A 12,762-nucleotide genomic window follows, 5' to 3' on the forward strand; every position below is an offset into this window, starting at 1 on the left:
GAGTTGTAGGCTTCTGTTTGAATGTAAGTTGGCAATGCTTTGTAGAGTACCACAAGGAAATGTTACATTGTTTTATTCTCAGGTGTTAGACATTGCTCTTGTCCATAAAAAGAGATGTGCGATTTAAAAATGTATTTTATTTTACTTTAATAGCTACATATCTATGTAGATAATTGAAAAAAGATGTTTATGTTGATAAATGTCAACCATCTGGTAGAGTTGGTATTTTAATAATAGTTTAAAAAAATGATTTGCTTTTCACTAGGTGATACGATTAAAGGGTTAAAAAGTCTTTTCCTGGATTTATAAGTCATGATTACTTTGGAAATTTCAAACACAAAAGGCATTAGTATTCAGCTAATCGAAAACAACACTTCCCTCATTTACAGCTGGACTTTCTTTTGTATAACAGACTTTATTAACAGCAGTCATAATACAGCTCAATTTTAAAAACAAGCAAGTCATTCTCCCCAAAACTTGATATTAAGTGCAAAAAAAAAAAACCCATCATGATCAGATACATTCAGCAGAGAATCACAACTGCACAACAACCAAACATGGATGGTACTCATGTCAGATAAAGGAATGGTCTACATACAGTACTCAAAAGGTAGATCCAGCAGCAGTAGAAATGGTGGAACAGCCAAACAGTGAAGCATGATGTTACAGTCAGCAGAAATCAGAAGGGAAGTGAATCTCCTGGCCAGATAAGGACCTGCTTTTTGGACACAATCCTCCCATTCAAACCTGCACATATTCAAATTCCTCCTCATGTTGTGATCACATCCGTTATTTCTCCAATGACCTCATGAAGGGTGCTTCCATGTTGCCTTGAGCAAAGATCACTTTGCTATTCATCAGAGAATCTCTGCAAATATAACCTTTAAAATGAGAAGAATCTAAGACATGATAAAAAAAATATATTAACAACCAGAAGTGTCATTTCAGTGGTAGTAGTTTTTGTAATGATAAAACATCAATTGTCAGCTTTTTTTCTTCAAATGAGTGACTTGCTGTTGATCTGCTGTTTCCTCTAAAGAATCTCGTCCATGCAACTTAAGTTTGGCACAAAGGGGAGCAGAGCAGAAAGTTTGGTACAAAAGCAAGAAGTAAAAAGGAATAAAGCTCCATCTAACTGGAAACTACAACAGAAAAAAATGTCAGATGTAAGACACTTGATAAAGCATCTTTGTTTTTTTTTTTCTTTTCTTTTTTTTCCATTCAAACAACAAATTCATATGTACACAACACTTCAAGTCTCATAAAATTCAAGAATCAAAATGTTACAACAACAAAAAAAAAAACACAAAAACAAAGATGAGAGCACGGTGAGAGAAAACCTGCACACTGTCAATCATCAGAAATAGTTATTGTTTTTATCATGCTGGTTTATTTCTGTAAATTGGAATATTAGTAAGTATGTGATTTTTTTATGGTCTTTCTGTTTTGGTTAAGAGATTACTATTGGATATAGAGAAAAACAGTGAAACCACCCTTTGGATACACATGTAAGGATTCAGGGTCAGTTTCATCTCCATATGACAAAGTCAGGAGACAACTCATGTAATGACACATGTGCATAGAAAAAGGGAAAACTCAGCTTTTTTGTTAAATCAACGAGTTGCCTAAAAACACTTGAAATTATGACCAAACCTTGGTCAACTCCTTGGAAAAGCATGTAAGTTAAATTATCTAATGTACTGGGGACTTGAGGCAAAGCTCCCATTTGATTTTGGAAATCAATGGAAATAATCACAAAACAGGACACCATCTTGGTCACTAGCTGTACAGGTAGCTGCAGTATCATTAAATATGATACAGTGAAAGAGAAAATATGCTTCTCACATCATTGCGCGCTTCACTCACAAAGTTGAGCAATAAGCAGACTACAACTTCCTTCCTAAAACAGCACCATCCCCATTATGTGATATTAAACACACACACACACACACACACACACACACACACACACACACACACACACACACCCACACCCACACACACACACCCTTCTGTGGGCATAGCAGCTTCCACACTTATCCAGTAACTTATACTCTGTAACCTGGGGAACAATTGTAATTAGTGGATGTAAGAGAGCTGAGGAAGCCTGCTGCTTTCTGGTCGCTGCTCTGCTGAAGCTACTCTTTCTGCTTGTTGCTACAGTGTTTGAACTCTGTTGCCATGTCTAGTCTGCTGTTGTAGACTAAACAATGATGGTGCTCTTTCTCAGCACCATTAAATTGCCTTTTGCAAGCTTAAATACTATAAGTGTACACTGTTAAGCTAGATTTGCATGTTAGTTATACAGAGCTGTAGAGAAAACTGAGTATATATTATGTATCAATTTATATTTCTTTTCACCTCAAAGGAGACATAAAATTTACATCAGTGACTGTTTGGTTGTCTGAAACATTGGAGTGAATTGTTTCTGTTCTCAGCATAGTGAAACCCTCCCTCCCCCCTAAACTGGACAAATTGAACTGACTCCTTACAGTTCCAGGAAATTAATCACGTAAAGAACAGTGGGAGGCAGAGCAAAAAGAGGAAGTTGGAGAGAGAGAGGATGAGGACAGGTGAGAGAGCGAGAGAAAGAGACCCATAGTGGAGCCGTGGAGTAAGGTGGGTGGCATGTTGTTCTGCCTTGTACAGGTGGTGGTGGGGTTGTAACATAGGCCGCAGCCTCTGCTGGGTTGTTGACTCTGGACCTGGCTATCAATCCAGCCAGCTCATTTCTCCCTGTAGTACAGCAGGTACATCTTCAGAGGCTCAGGCAGTGGCAGGCCCAGTATCCTCTCTCTCAGGACATTCACGGCTGGCTGGGGTCGGAGCAGCTCCCCGGTCTCCTTCTCCTCCTCCTCCTCCTCCTGCTCCTCCTCTTCATCATCTTCTTCCATCATCTCCTCTTCTTCCACCACCCCTCCTGCTCCTCTCCCCACCTTCCTGCTCCCCCTCATCTGCCGCCTCACCTCCCTCTCTCCTGCCTCCTCCTCATCCTCTGCTCTCCCTCCCTGATTGTTGTTGTTGTCCAGGGGAGTGGGGCCAATACCGCTGCTGGCCACCACTTGACGGGTGGCCAGGACAAGGGCATTGCAATGGCGCCGGTGGACGCGCCGACGTTTGAAGCGAGGGCCATACTTATGGAGCCCAGCCACTGCCAGACCTCTGCCCACACTGAAAGAGGAACCCCTGCCACGTGATAGGCTGTCTCCTCCATCTGTGGTCACCCTGAGGGTGTGGCGGATACAGATACGAGCCAGTTCCTGTAATGTCCGTACCTCATACTTTGCTGCAAAATTGAAAACCACAACACAACAGAGCAGAGAGGAAAATATTAGTACAAAACATGGGAGGAAGACAACAAAACTCAACAATTGTGGAGGTGGAGGTGGGTGATGTTATCATTACCTGCCCTGGTCAGTGATTTTAATGCAGCTTAGTGGGTAATTTTTCACCCACACCCCAGTAATAATTACAGCTGCAATTACCCACTGTATTTCAGTGAACTCACTGGATTTAAATCCTGTCCAGAGTGATGTCCTTGCATTTTAAAATGGATGTCTGAGGTTTTTTCAAGTTGCTTGTCCTTCTACATTTTTTAAACTCAGTGAAATTTAACTTTTGTGTGAAAATTAAGTCAAAAATGTTTTTGCTAATCTGATAGATGGAAACATGCAACAACATACCAACATATGGGCCTATTTTGGGAACCAATATGACCACTGGCAAAAACAAGACCCCATGAAAGCTCATCAACTGGGCAGTTGTGATGTCAGCTACAGGTAGATACTGCTATTCTTTAATGAGCCCAGTTTTTAGATATTTGTTTACATTTTGGCAAATAGACGCCATTAAACGTACGCTGAGTTAGCTATTAGCAGCTCCTGTGTAGCCATGGATGTACAGACAACTATCACTGGAATACTTTCATACTGAAAAAAAATTAAAAATGTGATGATTCTCAGGCAAGTTCTGAAGCTTCTATTCTCTATGATTTCTAAATGGATTTATGGAGGTTTATTGACATGGGAGATAATGATATCATGACATTCACCTCACGCAGTATCTTTGCCTCAATGTCCATGTCTGTTACAGATGTCATGTCTATTACAGACCATATCCTGTTATTTCCCCATGATGTCCGAAATGATGAGTTCAATTACCAAGCACAGTGAGTATTTCATTCCCTACCTCCCCCTGTAATGTTAATCCCACCTGAATGGGGCTTTAGACACAGATTACATATGTTTTTTTTGTATTTTTGATTTTAAAAAGGTTGAAATGAGACTCACGCAGCGGGGCAGTCTTGGGTTTGCCATTTGTGCTGTGTTTAGGCAGCACCAGAGGAGCGAAGGACACAGAGATGATCTTTTTGGTCTCCCAGCTGTTCAGCCCTGTACGGGTGATCTTGGTCAACTGTGGAAAATACAGCAGGAAGAATTTAAAAGTGCTCTTGTGCTTGTACTTTGTGTGTGTGTACTGGTGCATCCTGATGATTGTGGTACAATAAGTCCATTCATCCCACAAGAATTGTTTCAAATGAAGATATTCAAGATTAGATGATATTTTGAATTTTGAAAGTTGCAAGGTGCTGTGCACATAATACAAAAAACCAAAGCCAATGATATATCAACATTACAATCAATAAAAACAAAAATACAGATGGAGAAGACGGTGGCAGATTTTCTCAAGCAAAACACCAACTTTTTCCTCAAGAGGCATCACAAGGATGCCCCCCAGCTTGAGCAGGTTCTTCATGTAATCCTCATGGTCCTTCTGCACCCCGGCCCCACAGTACACCCTATCATACTGACGGCTCTCTGGAGGAATCTCCAGGCAGTTGCCCACAACAAAGGATGGCTCACAGAATTCAAATCTGAAGAGAGACACAAGAGCAATGGAAAACACTGTAGACATGTGGAAAACTAGAAAACATCACTGACACATTTGGATACCTACTTATCAAAGCTGTCGCTGGTTTTGATGAAGGTGTCGAGCTTCTGGTAGGCGTACTCGATAACATCTGTGTGTAACTCTATCCCATGATTCACCCCAAATGGTCCTGGAACAGTTAGCATACCATTGTTTTCAATTAACCACATTTACATGGACACAAAACTGTTTGTGATGCCATAGGGCATTATGCCCAACTACAAATGTTGTGTGTGATTATTCTCATATTAGAAACACAACCTGTATTGTTACAGGCCAGTGAGAATTTAATACACATATTTCAATTTTTATAAAGTGTTGTAGTAATGAATAGCCATGTACTGAGAATATAGGTGTCACATTTGACTTATTATTAATATTAAGAAAATGTATTAATTTCTGCTTCTCAATGATTCACAATACAGCGAAATGCTGCCTTTTTTTTAATTAAGTTTAGAAAATGTACAATGTTTTTATCCTAAATTGGCTCTTCAGGCACAAGGGTGTCATGAAATCACCTACAGTTTTTTGGGACTCAACACCTGTGTTTTCTACACTGATAATTAAGAAACTTGTGCAATTGAATTGTAAAAATAATTAAATGATTCCATGCTTTTGTGTCTTCACTCATTCAGCTCTTGCCTCAGCCAAAGAGCTGTGGCTATCTGCAGATGGTTCAAAATATTGCAGCCCGTTTTCTAAGAAACACAACACGCAGGCAGCACATTACTCCAGTGACAGCTGCTCTGCCAGTGGAGTTTAGAATTCAATATAAAATTTTAGTTATTACCTCTCAGGCTCTAAATTGTGAATCCCTTGGGTATATTTCTGAATTTTTGTGTCCATGTAGTAACTATAGTAACTCTCGCAGGTCAGTTATCCAGAGTCCATTGGTTCCCAGAGCTCAGCTGAGACCAGGCATGTGCGGTCTTTTCCCCTTGACTTTGAAAAACCTTCCAAGTCAACTGAAAAAAAAAATGTATTGCCTCACTTCTCTTTCCTTTACTGACATTTTACTTTTTAAAAATGTTATTACTGTTTTGTGAATTCTGTTTTGTTGTTCTTGAGTTTGTTACTATGAAGCCTGTTTAATATTTGATGCTCATTGATTTTACTGTGAAGTACATGGTAACCAGAGGGTTGAATGAATAAATCTTTGATTACTTACCTATTCATATAGTTACTGCTGTTTTCTCTGCCTTTGTCATTTCTACACAAATACACATGAAGATTGCAATTGTTTGGAATGTCACTGTATTATAATAATAATAATGAAAACAACTGATTAGGGCTGCAACTAACGATAACTTTGATTATTGATTAATCTGTAGAGTATTTTCTCAATTAATCACTTAGACGTTTGGTCCATAAAATGTCAGAAAATTGTGAAAAATATCAATCACTGTTTCTCAAAGCCCAAGATGACGTCCACAAATGTCTTCTTTTGTCTCGACCAACAGTCCACAACTCAAAGATATTTTTCTTACTATCATAGAGGACTAAAGAAACCAGAAAATATTCACATTTGAGAACCTGAAATCAGAGAATTTGGAATTTTCTTTCTTTAAAAAATAGCTCAAAAGGATTAATCAATAATCAAAATAGTTTACGGTTTATTTTCTGTCGAGCGACTAGCGGATTATTGGATTATTCTGTGACTGCGGACCGTGTACAGTGTTGATATTTAGCATCTAGGCTCTGACCTGTCACTCCCAACAAGGAAACACTAAGCTCAGCACAGCAGGGAGTAGGGAATGATGATACTAACTTCCCCCTAGGTAGACTCAGAGCCTACAGGTGGACACTGAGGTGGAGGTGGGGGTTTTGAAATGATATATGAGCAGCAGCAGTAGCAGCAGATGACACCTAGCTTTCAGGTGTGGCAGCAGACAGCAGGCAGCAAAGGAGTGAACAGAGCACTGACATGTGTGTTGCTCTATGTTGCCATGAGAGGAGGATGCCATGTGAGTGAAGCAGCAAACTCGAGTTCACTGCATGAACTGGCTTGCAGGCTTAACTTCATTATTGGCAACAGTCATATTGCCATTGGAAAATCAACTGTATTAGGACTATAAATGTTTGAATGCAACTCCAACCTTACTTTTTTCTCTTAAAAAAAGCATTATGTATCCAGGCAAGTTGACAGAGCAAGTTGTTTTTCACAGCAATAGTCTAATTGAGCAGTTTTGAGTACCACAATAGCCATCAGTGCCACAGAATTGCTTCGTTGGAACAATTCAAGGATTAGTACATTGCTGATGGACACTTCAAAAACTGTGAATCATCTTTCAACTCTTTTAACAAGCATGCCTGACAGATATTGGATTTTTGACTCTGACAACAATATCAATATTTGTGAGTTACAAAATTCAGAAAACAATATATTGGTCAATATTCATCTTTTTACATTAACGCATAACACTCACAACAGTTTGAGTTTTTTTAAAGATATGTCTTGAGCAGGCCATTTCACAAGACCAAAAACATATAATTTCTGTTCTGACATTTCATGTTAATTATCGGCCAACATATGCACTGAAACAGATATAGTGCAAAAGGCTAATATTGGTCAATATATCTCACCAACTGATTCATCAGTCTAGCTCTAGCATGTACCTGTAACCTTCATGCTATATGTTTACACTTTGATACCAGAACAAGATCACAATTGTCAGAGTTGAGGGATAGGTTCACAATTTTTCAAGTCTATCTTAAAACAACAGTCAGGTACCCATATGGACATTAAAAGAGGTCTTCCTCACTGTAATTCCTCCTGTTCATACTGGCTATTAAAAGATCCCTTCAAATGTGCTTCCAATGTAGGTGATGGGGGCCAAAATCCACAGTGTATCACACAGTCATTTTGTGCAAAATGCATATAAAAGTTTATCTGAAGCTTATATGCAGTCTGAGTTAGTCATATCAAGTTGATATCTGCCACATTTACAGTGTTTTTAGCATCTAATTCCCTCTTTGTGTTTCCTAGGACAGTGTTTCCCTGTTGAGCTGCAGTGGAAGTATAGGAACAAAAAGAGGTACGTTGGCACTAAAAAAGACTGTAACGTTGAAAGATATCTACTTGATCTGACTAATTTGGATGACTGAAGATTCATATTAGCTTCAGATAACTTTTAAATACATTTTTGCACAGAAGGAGGCTTGTGGATTTTGGTCCCATCACTTACACTGTAAGTGCTTTATGAAAGGATCAGAATAATCAGTATGAACATGAGGAGTGATTACAGTAAGAATAACCTATTTCAATGTTCATTTGGGCACCTGACTGTTGTTTTAAGACAGACTTGAAAAATTGTGAACCTGTCCTTTAAAGTAAAGACATGCTGGATTATTGCAGGGAACCACCTACCCAATATGAGGCCAACCATGGTGCTGAGGTAGCCAGTCCCACTGCCAAGGTTAAGGAATGAGAGACCAGGGTGGAGATCCAAAGCCTCCATCACCTCGGAGTAGATACACGGAGCAGACAGATGGATGTTTCCATGCCGCCAAGCCAAGTCCTGACAATAACATTTCATATACCCCAACATCTTTCAGCTTATCAAACTCTTAAAAACATGGTGATTATGCAGTGACTAATAACAAAAGAAATATTCAACATCATTAGCTATTATTTCACTTCAAAACATAATCATGTCTGCTGTACATCTCTTTGGACCCTGTCTGGGTGACTTGACAGACTTTCATTTTGCTCACCTTGTAGGCGTTATCCCGGTATTCATCTAGGTAATAGTCAGCACGATCGATAGCTCGAAAAGCCTGCTCCACCAGGTCTGAGCGAATGTAATAAGCCTCCTTCAGGTTGTCAATCAAGTCGTCATTGTCCTCACCAGCACTCACAGCTCCCCCCATGTTGACTGAAGACAAAAGGAAACAGGTGGTTTACTATGACAAAGCACTTTGTGTGAAGCTAATTAACCTCTAAACATTAGATACCATCAGGTTGCATTTTTTTTCTACAACCACAGGATGGATTACTATTTAACTTTGTGCAGACATTCATGGTCCCAAGAGGATGAATCTTAATGACAGGAGGTCAAAATTTCAGTTTGTCCAATACAAACTGTTTATGAGCACATCCATTAAAAATTAATGACATTCCCATTAGCCTCAGTTGTACTTTCTGTTACTTTGCACTAATGAAAACACTGATAATGAATAAACTGTACAGAAATGACAACCAGTACCATACATACAGTATTATAAGTATTTCATGGTGTTCAGAACTAAATGAAGACTGCATTTCTTACATCTCTCAAGCTCATTTTACTCCATTTGCTCAGCCAACATTACATGCTATAATAAAATCTCACAAGTGACTTAACCTGATGACATTTTCACGCTGACAACATGATTAACCCTTTGTATATACACTGCCAAAGAACTCTATTCTGAAACCTCACTCTGGCAAACTATTACATTTACTTCACCACCACTGCTAAAGATAGTAAACCAACTCTGGATGTCAACTTTTATCCATCAAACGGTTCACTTTTCTTTACAGACAAATTACAGACTCACTAGATTTTTTTTTTAAATTACCATTTAATTTCTTCAGTTTCTTTAGATGGTGGGACACTTGTTTAGAAACTTTAGTACTTCTGTACCTGTGCATTTCAACATTTAACTGCTGTTCACAGCACTTTAAAAACAGTCTTAAAATCATACTGTGTATGTCATCTCTTGAGCAATGTGTTAATTATTAAAGAAAGTGGAAAGCTGAAAAAACTTCTTATTTGAAGAAGTGCTTTGGGACGAGACCAGGTCTGTCATTTTGTGTTGACTTGAAATCTGCACAACTTGGATAACAATCACAGCCTGTGAGTACGTCTGATTTAATAGCACCAAGATGTGGTTATTGTTAAAAATACCCCTTTATATAACATACTCTATTTTGAATAATAATTTGTGTCTGACTGGGTTTTACCACAAAAAAGTTAAATTATCTTGTTAAAATCCTTAAAATTACATCTACTCCTTCTCCATCATTGAAAAATCCAGAATCTGTGACTATGCAAATATTTTTTATTTCAAAAGTTTTACTGCTGGACACATGATGTCTCCTACTTCACTGTGAAGTCCATTCTCAGTGTATGTGCACTGGAGGCTTCATGTTTCCATATCACACAGGATTGGCTCCAAAACTAGTTGTGATATCACAAATCCTGCTCTTAGGACAGAGAAACTTTCAACTTTTAGTTGAATGTCTGTGTCTCAACTATATGCACCACAAGCCTGACATGACTAAGCCTAAATGAAGCTTTTGGCAGCAGAATGCAATGGTAGGTGTGAATGCTGTGGATGCAATTCAGGGCCGTGTTAAAAACAACACCAGAGAGCAATGCCAAAGGACAGGAGGGACAGAGATCACAGGGTGCACGGGCTGCCAAATGCTGGTCATAGTCATGAGGCAAGAACAAAGGGTGATGTGCATTTAAATATTACTGCACCTCTTGTCTTTGATGCCACTTGGCTGAGCTGAAGTAGATGTTGTCAGGCCAATATAGAACAAACAGCACCCCTTGCCTTAAATGAATACTCAATTTCAGGGATGAGGATCCAGCTATGAGATGTTGCCGCTGTGAATATTTTTATGATGTGCTTCTTCAGGGTGTTTAGCAGAGATTACCACAGGAGGGCGCTGTAATACAAGTCTTTAACTAACTATTTGGTTTAGTAGGCTAGTAGGGTACACACTTCCTGCGCCTCGATATTCATTTGCAATTCAATGAATTAGCTACAACGTCCTTTCCTTTATCTACAAGGTTTTTAACGGGAGTCAAAAGTCACACCACGACCTGTAACTCCAGCAGGTTTCATTTCACCGCAAACATCCATACAAATCCTACTTGCGGCTGCTGTTTGCGCCAATCAGGTGATCCAGTTTCGACAAAACAATAGAATTCAAGCTCTCTTGGTCTAACAACCACCCAGTATAAAATACAAAAACACATGATTACATCTGTAACAGACTGTCAGACACGGGCAAGGTCAACACAAACAGAAACAACCGCAGTCTTGTCTTCGCTGAAAGAGAAGTGAGATCGAGACAAGAATGATAACAGCTAACTACTGCTAGCGGTGTAGGAGCACATGCTAGCTTTCACTGTGCTCCCACTGATGGAGATGACGTTATACCTGGTCAAATGCCGACTGATATTCTCTCTCTTAACGATTTTCCTTGTGTTCAGCCTTTTGTTGTTTGGGGGGATGTAGTCAGAGACACAGCACTGCTCGATGTAAACATTTGGCCAGCTGACGCTCTGACGTCATACGTAATGCGTGCATAACGGCCAGAGGAGGATGGCCTGCATAGACACTGGAGCTCTGTTTAAACATGAACAGAAAGGGCAAATGTGATAGTTAAAATGTTATTCAAAACTGAATAGTGGTATTGACCACAAAATATGAATATTTTACCAAGTTTGACTGCCATTATTGAGTTACTTTTACCACGTGACTCAGCCAATACTAAGCTATTTCTGTCTCAGTTACTTCTAAGCTTGTCTGTGCTCTAATTAGCTTAAATAGCGAGCTTTAAATGGGCTTTAATTAAAAGTTATACCTATACTAAGTCAAATCCCTACAGGCCTTATTCACAGAACACATTTTGACATGTCACAGGTCACAGTAGGAAAAGCACAGGTGTAAATAATGAAAATAAATGATGGCTGAATTTCATTTAGCTGCTTCAATTTCAGGGTCCTGGTATTGCACATGCTGGCTCACTATCACACTGTCATGGTATACTTAGATAATAGAATGTTAATGTTATTAGTAACAACTGTGTACTACGACAAGTCCAAATGTCTGCTGTGAAATAGAAATAGAAATAGAAACACATGTAGACTAATAAACTTGATGGTTTAAAGATTATCAACATGATATGAGAGCAAGAATATATATATATATATATATATATATATATATATATATATATATATATATATATATATATACACACAAAAAAAAAAAATCTGTATTTTTCAGACTTTCCAAGTCCTTTGCTGAACTGGTCACAACTGGTAGACATGTAACCAGTGACAGAGAGTCACAAGTAGATATTACAAGCAAAAAAAACCATTTGATATTGACACAGGGACTCCAAATAAGGTAATAAAGCAGGACCCACCTCAAGACTCCCATCATGTTAGATGATATTGTGCTTTAGTGGTGCACATTCCAAAACAGATTCTCAATCACATCAGAACAAACCAACTGACATTCAGTGAACTTGGATCTTGCAACCCCAAGAACTCCAGGGGCCCTACAATCCAGCCTATAAGTATGTGCAGTGAAATGCAGGGTGACACACTCTTGGGGCTTTGCTAAAAAAGGCTTAAAGTGTAGCAGTGAATAGGAATTATAATTAGAATAAATATAAGAATTAGAAAAGAAAAAAGGAGGGCATATTTGCCCAGTGTATAAATGGACTGTACATTTCAGTTTGTAACAATGTAAAATGTGCACAGTCACAGTTATAAGGCAAATTAACATTTTGTACATACTTGGGAGTAAATACACCACTTGCCTGTAACAAGTCAGTTTCAGTTCTTGATATTTGAACCATGTTATTCACCAGCTATCTGCATGGGTAAAACGTACTTCTTGATGTCCATTCCTCAAATTAAAACAGAACATTTTTCAAGCCCATCTTAATACAATACTCACATGTCCATATGTACATTAAAAGAGTCACTGCTTGTTGCAATCATTCCTGCTCTCCATACTGGCTATGAAGTGATCCCTCTCCAACACAATTCCAGTGTAAGTAATGGTGGTCTACATTCTGTGCAAAGATATATTATAAAGCTG

The 12,762-nt window shown here is 38.8% G+C and overlaps 1 protein-coding gene across 1 annotated transcript; it reads right to left on the bottom strand.

Moving 5' to 3' along the window:
• Positions 1-395: 395 nt before the first annotated feature.
• LOC121896433 (protein-L-isoaspartate O-methyltransferase domain-containing protein 2) lies at positions 396-11,226 on the bottom strand. Its single transcript, XM_042410341.1, has 7 exons — positions 11,086-11,226; positions 8,644-8,804; positions 8,297-8,447; positions 4,957-5,059; positions 4,702-4,873; positions 4,290-4,413; positions 396-3,286 (listed from the first exon to the last, which is right to left on the bottom strand). Exons 2-7 carry the CDS (start codon positions 8,797-8,799, stop codon positions 2,727-2,729), a joined length of 1,266 nt encoding a protein of 421 aa, XP_042266275.1. The 5' UTR covers positions 8,800-8,804; positions 11,086-11,226; the 3' UTR covers positions 396-2,726.
• Positions 11,227-12,762: the final 1,536 nt, after the last annotated feature.

The sequence above is a fragment of the Thunnus maccoyii genome, chromosome 4 (genome assembly GCF_910596095.1).
Source record: "Thunnus maccoyii chromosome 4, fThuMac1.1, whole genome shotgun sequence".
Taxonomy (NCBI): domain Eukaryota; kingdom Metazoa; phylum Chordata; class Actinopteri; order Scombriformes; family Scombridae; genus Thunnus; species Thunnus maccoyii.